We start from the raw sequence: 16,687 nt of genomic DNA, 5'->3' as shown, positions 1-16,687 counted from the left end.
ATGTTGTGGTGTGCGCGTGTGTGTGTGTGTGTGTGTGTGTGTGTGTGCAGGAGGAGATTAAAATATACTTAAGTGAATATGTAGTGATACATATTTAATTTACACACACAGGAAATTTCTGTCTTTAAACAGCACACACACACACACTCAGCAGTTATATCTGACTGCTGCAATGTGGCCTGCAGTTCCAGACAGGGTGTGTGTGTGTGTGTGTGTTTGTGTGTGTGAGAGAGAGACATTGCCTGAGTGCCGTGAAACAGCTGTTGGCTGAGGACCCCAAAGATTTGAGCTTGTCCCACCACAGCTGCTCAGACTGACACACTTTCTACAGACAGCTGACCATCTCTCCCTCTCTCTCTCTCTCTCTCTCTCTCCCTGTCTCTGTCTCTCTCTCTCTCTCCCTGTCTCTCAGGACACAGTGCATGTTGCAGGAGGGTCAGAGATAAACTCTCGTTCTTTAAACTAACTAACAAACAGACAAACACCAACACAGACAAACACATACAAACACTGACAAACAACAACAACCACTGACAAACACAGACAACACCAACAAACACAGACAAATATGGACAAACACAGGCAAACACCGTTAAACAGACAAAATCTGACAAACTCCAGCAAACACAGACAAACTCCAACACAGACAAACTCCGACAAACACAAATACAGACAAACATCGTTAAACACAGACAAAATCCGACAAACTCCGACAAATACAAACACAGAGAAACACAGACAAACACCGACAAAGACAAACACCGTTAAACACAGACAAAATCCGACAAACTCAGACACCAAGAAACTCAGACAAACACAAACACCGAGAAACACAGACAAAATCCGACAAACACAAACACAGACAAACACCATTAAACACCGTTAAATTTGTTTAAAAAACAACGTTAAATCCGACAAACTCAGACAAACACATACACCGAGAAACACAGACAAACTCTGACAAACACCGACAAACACCAACACAGATAAACTACGACAAACACAGACACACTCAGGCAAACACAGACACAGACAAACTCCAACAAAAACAGACAAACTCCGACCAACACAAACACAGAAAAACTCTGACAAAAACAGACAAAAACCAACACCGACAAACTCCGACAAACACAAACTCTGACAAACACAAACACAGACAAACACAGACACAGACAAACTCTGACAAAAACAGACAAACACCAACACCGACAAACTCCGACCAACACAAACACAGACAAACTCTGACAAAAACAGACAAACACCAACACCGACAAACTCCGACAAACACAAACACAGACAAACTCCGACAAACACAAACAGACAAACTCCGACAAACACCGACGCAGACAAACACAGAGCAAAGAGCAGATCACAGCAAGCACCATTCAAACCCACCTCCATCCATCCTCCCTCTCTCCTTCCCTTTCCTTTCCTCCACCCTCTCTCCATCTTTCCTTTTCTCTTTTGTTCTTCTGCTTCTTCTTTAATTTCTTGTCCAGTGTTTCATTCCTTCTCTCTCTCCCTATTTCTCCTTTATTTTACTTCTTTCTCTTTCCTTTTGCTTTTACATCTTTCCTTCTCTTTAAATCTTCTTTAATTTGACTCTCACTCTTTCCTTCTCCCAGGACACAGTGCATGTTGCAGGAGGGTCAGAGATAAACTCTCGTTCTTTAAACTAACTAACAAACAGACAAACACCAACACAGACAAACACATACAAACACTGACAAACAACAACAACCACTGACAAACACAGACAACACCAACAAACACAGACAAATATGGACAAACACAGGCAAACACCGTTAAACAGACAAAATCTGACAAACTCCAGCAAACACAGACAAACTCCAACACAGACAAACTCCGACAAACACAAATACAGACAAACATCGTTAAACACAGACAAAATCCGACAAACTCCGACAAATACAAACACAGAGAAACACAGACAAACACCGACAAAGACAAACACCGTTAAACACAGACAAAATCCGACAAACTCAGACACCAAGAAACTCAGACAAACACAAACACCGAGAAACACAGACAAAATCCGACAAACACAAACACAGACAAACACCATTAAACACCGTTAAATTTGTTTAAAAAACAACGTTAAATCCGACAAACTCAGACAAACACATACACCGAGAAACACAGACAAACTCTGACAAACACCGACAAACACCAACACAGATAAACTACGACAAACACAGACACACTCAGGCAAACACAGACACAGACAAACTCCAACAAAAACAGACAAACTCCGACCAACACAAACACAGAAAAACTCTGACAAAAACAGACAAAAACCAACACCGACAAACTCCGACAAACACAAACTCTGACAAACACAAACACAGACAAACACAGACACAGACAAACTCTGACAAAAACAGACAAACACCAACACCGACAAACTCCGACCAACACAAACACAGACAAACTCTGACAAAAACAGACAAACACCAACACCGACAAACTCCGACAAACACAAACACAGACAAACTCCGACAAACACAAACAGACAAACTCCGACAAACACCGACGCAGACAAACACAGAGCAAAGAGCAGATCACAGCAAGCACCATTCAAACCCACCTCCATCCATCCTCCCTCTCTCCTTCCCTTTCCTTTCCTCCACCCTCTCTCCATCTTTCCTTTTCTCTTTTGTTCTTCTGCTTCTTCTTTAATTTCTTGTCCAGTGTTTCATTCCTTCTCTCTCTCCCTATTTCTCCTTTATTTTACTTCTTTCTCTTTCCTTTTGCTTTTACATCTTTCCTTCTCTTTAAATCTTCTTTAATTTGACTCTCACTCTTTCCTTCTCCCATTATTCCTTTCTCCCTCTGTTCCTTCTTTCTCTCTCATTTCCCTCTTATCTGTTCTCTCTCATTCTTTTACCCCTTTCTCTCTCTCTCTCTCTCTTTTCTTTTTCTTCCTTCTCTCAGGCTTCGTTCTTTCTTTCTGCTTCTCTCTGCAGTTTCAGCTGCAAATCATTCTGTCACTTATAGAGGAAGAAAAGACTGACAGAGTGATAAAGCGATAGAGCAGATGAAAAGAATGTGTTAATGAAGAAGTGTAGAGAGAGAGAGAGAAAGAAAGAGAGTTCTCTTCTTACCGGTGATTCTGTATCGCTCCATTGCTGCATTACTGCTGACTCTCACACACTCCAGTCCACACACACACACACACACACACACTCTGAGTTCCACTTTTTCACCACGCCTCTCTCTCCTTCTCTCTCTCCCTCTAATAATATAACTTAAATATATCTTTTCTCCTTATGTAACTTTTTTCTGTTTCTCTTTCTTTACTCTTTTCATCTTTCCCTCTTTCATCCCTCTCTCTCTCTCTCTCTCTCTGCTGATTTCCTGTCGTATTTCCTCCTCCACTGTTCCCTCTCTTCCTCCGACTCTAAGATTGTATTGTGCTCATGTGACCCTTCGGCTCAAAATAACCCCAGTAGCTTAGCGTTAGCTTGACGTAAGCTCAGTGTTTGCCAGAAAACCTCAGAGGTCCAGACGCGCGCACACACACACACACACACACACACCCTTATATCTTGGATCTCAGTTCTATTATGATATTAGCAACCACCTGGAATACCATGGGAATGTCCTAGCAACCACCCTAGATACCATAGATAGCACTTAACAACACCCTAACAAAAATCTTCAGTACCACAGAAACTACTTAGCAACCTGGGATACAATAGCAATCATCTTGCTTCTCCATAGCAACTACCTGGGATACCATAGGAACTAATTAGCCACCTCTGAAATACAACAATTAGCGTCTAGCACCCTAACATCCACCTGTAACAACCTAGCAACTATTCATAACATCCAACAAAGCACCTGGTGTACCATAGAAACCCCTTAGCAACACTCTAGCCACCACCTGGAATATCATAAATAGCACATAGCAACCTCCAAGCAACCACCTGGAATAGCATAAGCAGCACCTAGCAACTCCATGTATTACCAGAGGAAATACCTAGCAAATACCTTGCAGGGACATGGAATACCAGAGCATCTATCTAGCAACCACATATATTACCAGAGGAAATACCTAGCAACCACATGTATTACCAGAAAAATACCTAGCAACCACAGAACAACCGTATGAAATACCAGAGGAACCATCTAGCAACCACATGTATTACAAGAGGAATTATCTTACTTAGCATCCACCAAACAACCACATGGACTACCAGAAGCAATGCCTAGGAAAGACCTAGCAACTACCTAAAATACCACAGGAACTACCTAGCAACTACATGGAACACCATCTCAACACACTGACGGGGAAAAGGTACTGATGAGTTACACAAACTAAATGTCTTTTACAACTGTTTTTTCCTTCTTCATAAAAACTTCTAAGATTTACACACACACACACACACATTAAGGCACATATTACACAAATCCACACACACAGGGTCTCTCCAGCCTCTTTCCCTGGAAAATCCCGCCCACATCACCAACACACACAAAATATATATATATTATATAGCAGATGGGTTTGAAGTTAGACACGTGAGCATGTGCACTCGTGTGAACAGAATACACACACACACACATACACCACGCTATTTCTGGTAATGCTATACTTATGAGGATATTCTCTGACGTCTCTGACACTGTGGAACATTACGTTGACGAAAGAGGCACTGCGAAGTCATTGACGCTGTCCTCACAAAGCTTTAAAAACAAGCACACAGGAACATGCGAATGGAGATACACAAAATACACACACAAGGAAAATGCCTTCAAGCCAAAGGCCTCAACATTAATGGACACAGCTACTTTACAAACTGGCCTATGACTAAGGCTTACACACACACACACGCACGCACACACACGCACGCACGCACCTCAAGGCATGGAGACACAGGGTATAAAAATGAAGTGTGTGAATAGAATGAAAAGAAGATAAAAATAGAATCTGTGAATTCATGCCTTAATGCACCATGAGCGCACACACACACACACACACACACACACACACACAAATAACCACAGCACAGGTCCATAATGGGTGTTTGATGGTTATTGCAGGAAGAAGAAGAAAAAGAAGAAGGGGTTAAAGATAGAACAAAAATAAAGAGAGGAAAAGGCCTTGAGGCAAACACAGCAATGACATCATTCCCAACACATACAACACACACGCACACATATGCAACTGCACACACACACACACGCACACATATGCAACTGCGAACACACATACACACACACACACTCATGCAACTGCGCACACACCACACATGCACTGAAACAATGAACATTTCTCCTGCTTCCTCTCTGTTTCAGTGTCCATCCCCCTCTCTCTCTCTCTCTCTCTCCCCATCTCTTTCTCTCTTTCTCTCCCTCTCCCTCTCTCCCCATCTCTTTCTCTCCCTCTCTCCTATGGGACTCTGGTCTGATGTTAACACACACCTACCTCTGGACCACATTAATCAGTTTCACTGCAGTAACTCTCTCTGCTCTGGGAAGACTTTACACTACACACCGGAACATTGCTGTGAGGTTCTGATGGCATACATCCACATACACACCAGTGAGGGTCAGAGGCTGGTGTTGGTGATTAGTTCTGGGTCACACTCACCACTCCAACTCATCCCAGAGGAAGTGGATGGAGCTCCATCTCTGCAGAGAGCTCGGTGACTCTGAGAGTCATGTGCAGCTGCTCAAGCCACAGAAATGCAGTGTGTGAGAGTTCCCTGTCTTTAATCATCGTGCCAAATCCTGATGTCTGTATCTGTGGTCTCTTTAGACACACACACACAGAGTCCAGATGCAGTAACATCCGCTCATGTGGAGTCTGAAGACTGTAACGGAGTAAAAATGTGATACGTGGCTTAAACTTGACGTTGCGTAATTCTTTATTAAAGTACACCACTCTGTCGGCGGTAGATTTTTGTTCTAATTGCTCTTTAACGCTCTCTCCCTCGAGGATCAGGACTAGGCTTAGCTCTTCATGACCTAATTATGAATTTATACTTTTACTAAAAGCCACTGTAAGCGATTAGTGAGGCGAGGAAATGTCAGAGTCCCTTCACTCTCCACACTCTCACATCCACCGCAAGAGAACAACACACTTCCCCCAGATCCCACTGTTTAAAGCTGTTTAATAAATAACATCTTATAAAGGTCCAGCATAAATCCAGCGTTTAGCTTTGATTTCATTCATGTTTGGTGTTTCTTTATGGAAAATAAATAAACAACATTCAGTAAACTGACAATCTTCCCATAAAGTAAACCTCTAAATACACAAACACAGGTCCAAGTTACACAGTCTGTCTCTATAATCCATATATTGATGCTAACCGGAGATAGAAAAGCTCAGCTAACACTACCAGAGGCCTCCCCCAGGGGGAGCCAGTGGTCCTCCTCTGTGTTAAATGTAAACAAACACACACTGAACACGCTGCTGTATTATAAACCACATCACCTCCTCGTCTTTCACTCTCCAACATGTTCTCCATTAAATGTCCCATTTCTTTACTAGGCCACTCTGCGTCGACATCTGAATAAAATAACGCCATGTGACTCAACTAACTGGCAGCTGGCAGCATCCAAACTGCACTGTCTGCTCATTTAATTTATTCCACAGTCTTTGTCTTTGTAGGATTAAAAGTTCATTCATTACTGTAACTGTATGTAGGAGTAAACAGCTGTAGCTAGAGAGCTGAGATCTCCAATAACATTCCAGAGGAGACACATGTGAGCAGCAGGAGATTTACACTAAAGTCTCCTTTGTCCTTCCTTCTGCTGAGATATCAAAGAGATCTTTAGATTATTCTTTCGATTAGATTGTTATGGTCTGCTGTTTACCTTTCCTCGTAGGTTTGAGAAACAGAGAGATAAAGAGTGAGAGAAAGATTGAGAGTTAGATAGAAAGATAGAGAGATAGACAGAGAGAGAGAGAGAGAGAGAGAGAGAGAGAGAGAGAGAAAGAGAATGTGAGCAGATGAGAGTGTGTGCCAGATCTCCAGGCTAAGTGCTTTAATGAGCATCTGGCTTTATCAGTGCAGTTTAAATGAAGCCTGGAAAAAATTTCATGCTTAATGACCACACACACACACACACACACATATACGCGACATCACCCATGCTCATCTGTGCTATTTATAAACAAACAATGACCCAGTAAATAGATGATGTCATCATAGACATTAGGTTCTCAAACCTAGTTCTGAACTCAAGAAAATTACCCAGGAGTGAGTTCCTCTTCACTGCTGTTAGTCTCTATTTATTTGGGAAGGCATTTCACTAGATGCTGGAACATTGCTATGAGGATCTGATGGCATTCAGCCATTACCCTAGGTAAGGTGCTATTGTTGGGTTTTTAGTTCTATATCATACACACGACTCCAACACAGTTCTGGTTCTTAATGAAACCCCACGAGCCCCACAGCAGTGTTCTCCCCCTGTGTAAACAGCCCCTGTTCAGAACGCCCGCTTTCAGCACCTGTTCCTTTAAATGATAACGAGCCGCTCGCTGTTCACCCCGACCCCGAGCGCACAGCAGTGAGGAGCGAGGAGCAGAAGCTCTGGTTTTAGCCGTTTTCACTCTGTTCTCTTTCTTCTCCGTTTTTACTCAGTGCTCTTATTTTTCCGCGCTCGTTGTGTCTGTTTTGCTGAGTTTAACCTCGTCTCGGCGCTCTCACATAAACACGGGTCCAGCGCTGTGATTGGACAGACTCAGACGAGGGGGCGGGGTCATTCTAAAGTCTCTGCACTTGACATCAGAAGCAGAGCAGAATCAGAATGGCTCGTTTTATCTCATGTTATCTGACTCAGGCAGCACACAGTAAACAGACTGCGGTCTTGTTTCACAGTGTGTGGGTTGGTGGTCTCCGGACAGAGAATGCAGGCTGAATACAGAGCGTCTGAGACTCTGGGGACGTGGACAGAGTGGGGCAATGTGGATCTGATGCTGGAAGTGAGTCATGTTTCAGCGCTCGGAGTTAATCTGAGCTCATCTGAGTCATGTGCACAACAAATGAGCTCTGAATCACTTCCTGCTGGACACAGAGTTAAAGCACTGCCCCCTGTGTAAGACGCAGTGAAGGGGAGACTCAGGAATTAGCCACAAGATTAAAACCACTTTGTGACACAGTGAGTAACACTGATGTCATGAGTGGCCCGTTCTTGAAGTCAGTGTTGGAGCAGGAGAAATGGTCAGTGTAATATCTGCGCCCAGACGATTGTAGACAACTGCAGTTCCCTCTGGTTTGTTTACGTTCAGAAGCTCAGTGTCTTTTAAGGGAGTCTGTAGTACATCAGAGTGGACAGAGGAAGGACGAGCAGTGACTCTGCTTTTCTGGACCCTTCTGAGGGTCAGTGAACCTCTGTGTGTTCACAGAGGGTCTGATGGAGGGATGAGCGGAGGGATGAGTGTGTTTCCGCTGGAATTCAGCACAGAGACTATCATTGTGAAGAGGGTGAGGAATAAAGAGAGGAATTGATCTCCAGCAGCTGCAGGGTTCCTCCAGGGGTCTGACCTCCACACCACCCAAAAACCAGCTCCATTTATTCACAGTCACAGTCACACTGCAGACCCCCCTGCTGGACTCTGGAAGACACTGCAACATAGCTGTGAGGATCTGATGGAGTTCAGCCTTCACATAAACATCAGTGAGGGGCAGAGGCTGGTGTTGGGGATTAGTTCTGGATCAAACTCATCCCAGAGAACACAGTTCCACTGTTCCACACACCAGAGGAACCCCATCACTCCAGAGAACACAGTTCCACTGTTCCACACACCAGAGGAACTCCATCACTCCAGAGAACACAGTTCCACTGTTCCACACACCAGAGGAACCCCATCACTCCAGAGAACACAGTTCCACTGTTCCTCACACCAGAGGAACCCCATCATTCCAGAGAACACAGTTCCACTGTTCCTCACACCAGAGGAACTCCATCACTCCAGAGAACACAGTTCCACTGTTCCACACACCAGAGGAACCCCATCACTCCAGAGAACACAGTTCCACTGTTCCTCACACTAGAGGAACCCCATCACTCCAGAGAACACAGTTCCACTGTTCCACACACCAGAGGAACCCCATCACTCCAGAGAACACAGTTCCACTGTTCCACACACCAGAGGAACCCCATCACTCCAGAGAACACAGTTCCACTGTTCCACACACCAGAGGAACTCCATCACTCCAGAGAACACAGTTCCACTGTTCCACACACCAGAGGAACCCCATCACTCCAGAGAACACAGTTCCACTGTTCCACACACCAGAGGAACCCCATCACTCCAGAGAACACATTTCCACTGTTCCACACACCAGAGGAACCCCATCACTCCAGAGAACACAGTTCCACTGTTCCTCACACCAGAGGAACCCCATCACTCCAGAGAACACAGTTCCACTGTTCCTCACACCAGAGGAACCCCATCACTCCAGAGAACACAGTTCCACTGTTCCACACACCAGAGGAAATCCATCACTCCAGAGAACACAGTTCCACTGTTCCACACACCAGAGGAAATCCATCACTCCAGAGAACACAGTTCCACTGTTCCACACACCAGAGGAACCCCATCACTCCAGAGAACACAGTTCCACTGTTCCACACACCAGAGGAACCCCATCACTCCAGAGAACACAGTTCCACTGTTCCACACACCAGAGGAACTCCATCACTCCAGAGAACACAGTTCCACTGTTCCACACACCAGAGGAACCCCATCACTCCAGAGAACACAGTTCCACTGTTCCACACACCAGAGGAACCCCATCACTCCAGAGAACACATTTCCACTGTTCCACACACCAGAGGAACCCCATCACTCCAGAGAACACAGTTCCACTGTTCCTCACACCAGAGGAACCCCATCACTCCAGAGAACACAGTTCCACTGTTCCTCACACCAGAGGAACCCCATCACTCCAGAGAACACAGTTCCACTGTTCCACACACCAGAGGAACCCCATCACTCCAGAGAACACAGTTCCACTGTTCCACACACCAGAGGAACTCCATCACTCCAGAGAACACAGTTCCACTGTTCCACACACCAGAGGAACTCCTTCGCTCCAGAGAACACAGTTCCACTGTTCCACACACCAGAGGAACCCCATCACTCCAGAGCACCAGAGGGGTGGGGGGGGGGGGGTTACACCCCTCTGGCAGACTCTTGGCATTGGGTTTGGCAACTTTAGGCTCTGTGTAACTGCTACTGAGCAGCTATAGAGCAGTTGAGTGCACTCAATGTAAGAGGAGTCTGTAAACGATTGGACAGTAGAGTAGTGTTTTACTGGAAAAAACTAATTAATAAATGTTATATAATATTAATGAGGTCAATGAGGGAACTGTCTCTTTAAAACTGTACACACACACACACACACACACACACACACACAAAAATCCAAATATAACAAACAAGGCCAAGCAACGTCCTGGAGCAACAGCACCCGGTCAAACTCAGAGTGTGAGTCACTCCTTCAACAGCCCAGCAGCTACAACACACACACACACACACACACACACAACTACAAACCCGTACTCAACTTGCATGCACACACACACACACAACATTCCCATCCCTCTCCTCATCCAGCTGTGTGAAACTCAGAACTGCATTTGTTTGATCTGATATTTAAGTCTAATCTATGTAAATGAGCTCTGTTCTGATTGGCTGTTACTTGTTTAAACGCAGTTATCTTCTTTCCTTGGATCCCTTCTCAGCCACAGAGGTCAGTTCTGAGTGTGAGGTTAAAGACAGGTGTGTGTTAAACACAGCGAGGGAATTAATCCCTCTTTAAGATTAAAAATTCCGAATTTTTTTGCATGAATTAAGATTAATTCTTTGAGAATATCTAAGCTGAATATTTATGAGATTAAAGAGAGGGGTAAGACGTGAACAAGGGCCACTGAAGATCCCAAAGTGCTGGTTCTTTAAAGTGGACGCAAAAGAACAAGAAATGAAATGGGATTCTCTGGAGCAGCTGCACATGAGTCTAATGGTGCTTTCCCACTCCTCCACCAGGTGAATCAGGTTCTTGTTCTGGAAGCGGGTTCTTGTTTAGTGGCTGTTCTCTCGTGGTTCAGAGCGAGTCGAGTAGGGACTAAACCGTGGCGTGTAAACCTTGCAGAGCGCTGATCGTCCAGAGAGAGTCGTCACTCTACGCCACACAACGCAGACGACCAGCACCAACTCTCCATCTGTAAAATCTCCAGCTGCAGCAGAGATCACGTTTGTTTTTATCCGACTCACGACGGCAGCTCGTAAAATGACGCCGTGGTCTTTTGAAGAGGTTCAAACGCTCCTTGGATCGGTGGCCGACGAAAGAATCCAGCGAGAGCTGGACGCTGCAACAAGGAAGGAACAAACTCTACTGATCTGTCTGAACTGATGACGGAGCTGTGTTCAGTCCCAAACAACAACAACACGCCGATACACCATGAGTAAACAATCGGGTCCTGTCCATGTTGAAGACCTGAAAACAAAGCTCTGACCTCATTACAGTCACATGTTCAGAAAGTGGCAATGTGACAAAACCTCAAACCAAGCAAAAGTGCCCACAACTGGGTCACAAGGCATTACTCATGTGTTAACCTTTGTGTGAAGATCAGGATTACAGACGCCTGGGGGCTTTCTGACAGCGAGGGTCTGCATTAAATGTCCCCTCTGTGACTCAAACCCCCGTCCGGTTCCATTAGTCACTGAGGAATACGTGTTAAACCCAGAAAGGTCAGTGTGAAAATTGGGTGAATGATGTCTGCAGGACACACCAAAGAAACAACAGGAGATCAATGAGTGGTGGATCAGACACAGCAGTGCTGCTGGAGTTTTTAAACCCTGTGTCCACTCTCTGTCCACTCTGTGAGACACTCCTCCCTCGTTGGTCCACCTTGTAGATGTAGAGTCAGAGACAGCAGCTCATCTGTCGCTGCACAGTGTGTGTCGCTCGTCCTCTAGTCCTTCATCAGTGACACAGGACGCTGTCGGCTGGATGTTTTTGGTCGGTGGACTGTTCTCAGTCCAGACACTGAGGGGTTTAAAACTCCAGCAGCACTGCTGTGTCTGATCCACTCTACACCAGCACAACACACACTAACACACCACCACCACGTCAGTGTCACTGCAGCGCTGAGAATGATCCACCACCACATCACACCTGCTCTGTGGGTGTAATAAAGTATGCAGAGCAACAGAAACCCCTTAAGTTCCAAAGGACAAGGACGTGTCCGTACACTTGACCATGCAGTGTATGTGTGCGTGTGTGTGTCGAAGAGAATATATGAGGGTCTTACCCTGCTGTGAAGTGGTCTTCTTCATCCTCGCTCTGAAGTGCTGCTGCTCTCTATAAATCTGTGTGTGCCGCTCTGCTTCAGTTCACTTACCACTGCACGCAACACTCAGCCAAACAGGCATCACCTGCAGGAGACAGAGAGGGAGAGAGAGAGAGGGACAGGGAGAGAGGGAGAGAAAGAGTAGTGAGAGAGAGGGGAGGGAGAGAGTAGTGAGAGAGGGGAGAGAGAGAGAGTAGTGAGAGAGGGGAGAGAGAGAGAGAAAGAGAGAGAGGGGAGAGAGAGAGAGTAGTGAGAGAGAGGGGAGGGAGAGAGTAGTGAGAGAGAGGGGAGGTGAGAGAGGGGAGAGAGAGAGAGTAGTGAGAGAGGGGAGAGAGAGAGAGTAGTGAGAGAGGGGAGAGAGAGAGAGAGAGAGAGAGTAGTGAGAGAGGGGAGAGAGAGAGAGTAGTGAGAGAGGGGAGAGAGAGAGAGTAGTGAGAGAGGGGAGAGAGAGAGAGAAAGAGAGAGAGGGGAGAGAGAGAGAGTAGTGAGAGAGGGGAGAGAGAGAGAGTAGTGAGAGAGGGGAGAGAGAGAGAGTAGTGAGAGAGGGGAGAGAGAGAGGGGAGAGAGAGAGAGTAGTGAGAGAGGGGAGAGAGGGGGGGAGAGAGAGTAGAGAGAGAGAGGGGGGAGAGAGAGAGAGAGAGAGTAGTGAGAGAGAGGGGAGAGAGAGAGTAGTGAGAGAGAGTAGTGAGAGAGGGGAGAGAGAGAGAGAAAGAGAGAGAGAGAGAGAGTAGTGAGAGAGAGTAGTGAGAGAGGGGAGAGAGAGAGTAGTGTGAGAGAGGGGGAGACAGATAGAGAGAGGGAGAGAGAGAGAAGTGAGAGAGAGGGGGGAGAGAGAGAGTAGTGAGAGACAGAGAGAGAGAGAGAGTCGTGAGCGAGAGAGAGAGTAATGAGAGAAAGATTCTGGTATCAATAAATAATGAGTTTTTCCACCTTAAATGATGCCGCAGTTGCTTTCAAGATTTGTCCAATCCACCTTAAATAGAATACATATATACAGTCTCCTGTCCACGCTGTCTCTCAGTCTCCTGTCTCTCTGTGTCCTGTCTCTCAGTCTCCTGTCTCTCTGTGTCCTGTCCACTCTTTCAGTCTCACTACAGAGTGTCCACTGTGGACAGCAGCAGGGGGGTGATCATAATGTTATGGCTGATCCATGTATTTAACCCTTACATCTGAATTGGAGATTGACCGCCCTCTAGCGGCTCAGATACACACTACACCACAGCCTCGGGCTCTGCTCAATAAACTTCACACTTCACGGTTTCTTTAAAAGCAAATTAATACGTAAATAAAAGCGTGAGTAAAACTGAATAAATAAATACATAAAATTAACAGAAAATAGGCACATTTCCCTCAGACCCGTAGAAAGGACATTTTAAAACATTGTGTGAAACTGTTTTCACAAAAAAATTACAAAGTAAACCTGTAAATAAATAAAAACAAATTATTTAAAAAACGAGTGATTAATGTAAAGAAGCAAATAAATAAATTAAGTAAATAAATAAATATAAGAAGTTCAGTATTTAATTAAATAATTCAGTAAATTAAAAAAGTAACAAAGTAATAAAATTATTAAGGAATTAAATAAGTAACAAAAGAAGCCTGAAAATAATAAAAGCAAATAATTAAATTAATAAGTGAGTAATAATTAAACAAATAAATTCATAAATAAATATGTTAAAAAGTTAAAAAATAAATAAGCAGTTGTTCAGTAAGTTACATTATTAATAAATAAATAATTCTGCAAATACATTTGTGAATGAAACAAAATCAGTTCCCAATGAAGTAAATAAAGAGTTAAATAATTCACTTAATGAGTAAAAACTTAAATATGTTATAAATAAACAGGTGAATAATCATCAAACTAATGAAGTAAATATTTAAGAAAAAAAAATAAAATAAATGTAAGTAAATGTAAATTAGTTTGGTAAATAATTATGTAAATGAACCAGTGAGTAAATCACCCAATAAGTAATTAATATTCACTATTTAATAATAAGTAAATATTTAAGAAAATAAATAAATAAACAAACACTATGGGCTCATTTTTGTAGAAATTTTGTAGCTGTAAAAGTCCATCAGTGAATAATTAAACAGGAATAAATGAACAAACTAGAGAAGGGACAAAACAGACGCTGATATAAATGAATGAATGAATGAATGAATGAATGAATGAATGAATGAAGGAGGAAAGTGAGTGAGTGAATGATGAATGCTGCTATAAAAACACTAGAACTCACCTGTGAAACTGGGTCATGGCCTTTAGACTCAGAACAAGAAAAACAACAGATCACTGCACTTCACTAACTCACTACCTGTGTGTGTGTGTGTGTGTGTGTGTGTGTGTGAGAGTTCGCGTGTTTGTGTGCAGTTGCTGTTTGATCTCTAAATTCATCTCAGGCGTTGCTGAAAACCACACAAATTCCTCGTCTGCTGAAAGAAAGCATGATCTCTGAGATCTCAGGGCCTTGCTCATGGCTCTGGAGTCAGATCTTCACGTTTATCAGCTTTACATCGGAGCCATATCTACTTCCAGACCACAGCCTTCGACAACGTGCCCCTCAGACACGCTCCTCACCCTCCAGCAGAGAGAGAGAACACCGTTCCTGAGTCTCAGAGTCTGACCGCAGATAAACAACAGCAGCAGGAGGTCGATAATCATCACAGTCACAGACTGTGCTGGTCTTAATTTACTGGACACCAGAGGAGTGTAAATCCCCCCGGCGCTGGGCTGTGGAACAGTGGACGCTCCGTCCAATACCAATCACCCAACACCAGAACCAGAGCCCAGTCCTGTCTGTGTGGCTGAATACCACCAAACCCTCACTGCAAATGTTCTACATTCAAATGCAGTGGCTCTCAAACAGAGTCAGACACCTGAACAATTACAACATTCACTGAAAAAGCATTACTGAATCATTCAAAATCTAGTTTTCATTTGTTTTTCAAGGGTTCACTAGTGTGTGTGTGTGTGGGTGTATGTGTGTGTGTGTGGGTGTATGAGTGTGTGTGTGTGTGTGTGGGTGTTGTGGGTGTCTAGAAAAGCGCTATTTAAGTATAAATATAAATAAAACAAAACCATAACAAAATGGAGGCCACAGCAGGGCTATGTTTAAAGCTCTCACTGATCTCATACCTTCCACTGCACGGCAGTGAAGCAGCACTAAAACTGTAAGCGGTAAATGCAGGTGTGTGTGTGGTGTGTGTGTGTGGTGTGTGTTTGATCATAGGGTGGTACTCTCTAAGGTTTGAGAACCCGAGCTGTGCTGTAATGTGGTGGAGTGATGAAGAGAAACACACTGGGTTCATGGTCAGATCTACACTCGGACCCTGTGTGAGTCCAGTGCCAGTCGGCGTCGGTGCGAAGCTCTGAACCCTGTTTTTGACGCTCCTGTCTCTTTAAGGGAACTGTAACTTAATATAATGTTTGGGGGTTTTTTTGGGCTAAAAACCACAGAAAATATCCAACAACTTTGACAGTGACCACTCGCGTGTGAGAGTGTGTGTTTCTGCACAAAAGAGGTTCCTGCGTGAAAACCTGAAACATATCATTGATGACAAAAAATGTCATCTCTCTCTCTCTCTCTCTCTCTCTCTCTCTCTCACACACACACACAAACACACACACACACACACAAAAACATACTAAAATACGCAAACATACTGAAATACACACACATACTGAAATACACATACAAACATATTGGAATACACACACAAACATATTGGAATACACATACAAACATATTGGAATACACACACAAACATATTGGAATACACACACAAACTGAAATACACACATACTGAAATACACACACAAACATATTGAAATACACACACATACTGAAATACACACACATACTGAAATACACACACAAACATATTGAAATACACACACATACTGAAATACACACACATACTAAAATACACACACAAACATATTGGAATACACACACAAACATATTGGAATACACACACAAACTGAAATACACACATACTGAAACACACACACATACTGAAATACACACACATACTGAAATACACACACACACTGAAATACACACACATACTGAAATACACACACATACTAAAATACACACACAAACATATTGGAATACACACACAAACATATTGGAATACACACATACTGAAATACACACACAAACATATTGGAATACACACACAAACATATTGGAATACACACACAAACATATTGAAATACACACACATACTGAAATACACACACATACTGAAATACACACACACACTGAAATACACACACATACTGAAATACACACACATACTAAAATACACACACATACTGAAATACACACACATACTAAAATACACACACAAA

At 43.7% G+C, this 16,687-nt stretch overlaps 1 protein-coding gene across 3 annotated transcripts in view; it reads right to left on the bottom strand.

Moving 5' to 3' along the window:
• The window catches only part of LOC136671599 (neuronal-specific septin-3-like), a 62,167-nt gene extending 48,832 nt beyond the window's left edge, over positions 1-13,335 (bottom strand). The window contains exons 1-2 of one of the 3 annotated variants that reach the window (XM_066647339.1): positions 13,264-13,335; positions 12,295-12,418 (exon numbers count right to left, since the gene is read on the bottom strand). In XM_066647339.1, the coding sequence (XP_066503436.1) occupies positions 12,295-12,319 (25 nt within the window). In that variant the 5' untranslated portion in view covers positions 12,320-12,418; positions 13,264-13,335. Of the gene's footprint in view, positions 1-3,125; positions 3,250-12,294; positions 12,419-13,263 lie in introns of those variants that run through there. The other 2 variants (XM_066647340.1, XM_066647337.1) reach the window with 2 other exon arrangements.
• Positions 13,336-16,687: the final 3,352 nt, after the last annotated feature.

The sequence above is a fragment of the Hoplias malabaricus genome, chromosome 16 (assembly GCF_029633855.1).
Source record: "Hoplias malabaricus isolate fHopMal1 chromosome 16, fHopMal1.hap1, whole genome shotgun sequence".
Taxonomy (NCBI): Eukaryota; Metazoa; Chordata; class Actinopteri; order Characiformes; family Erythrinidae; genus Hoplias; species Hoplias malabaricus.
This window is presented reverse-complemented; position numbering and strand designations above follow the sequence as displayed.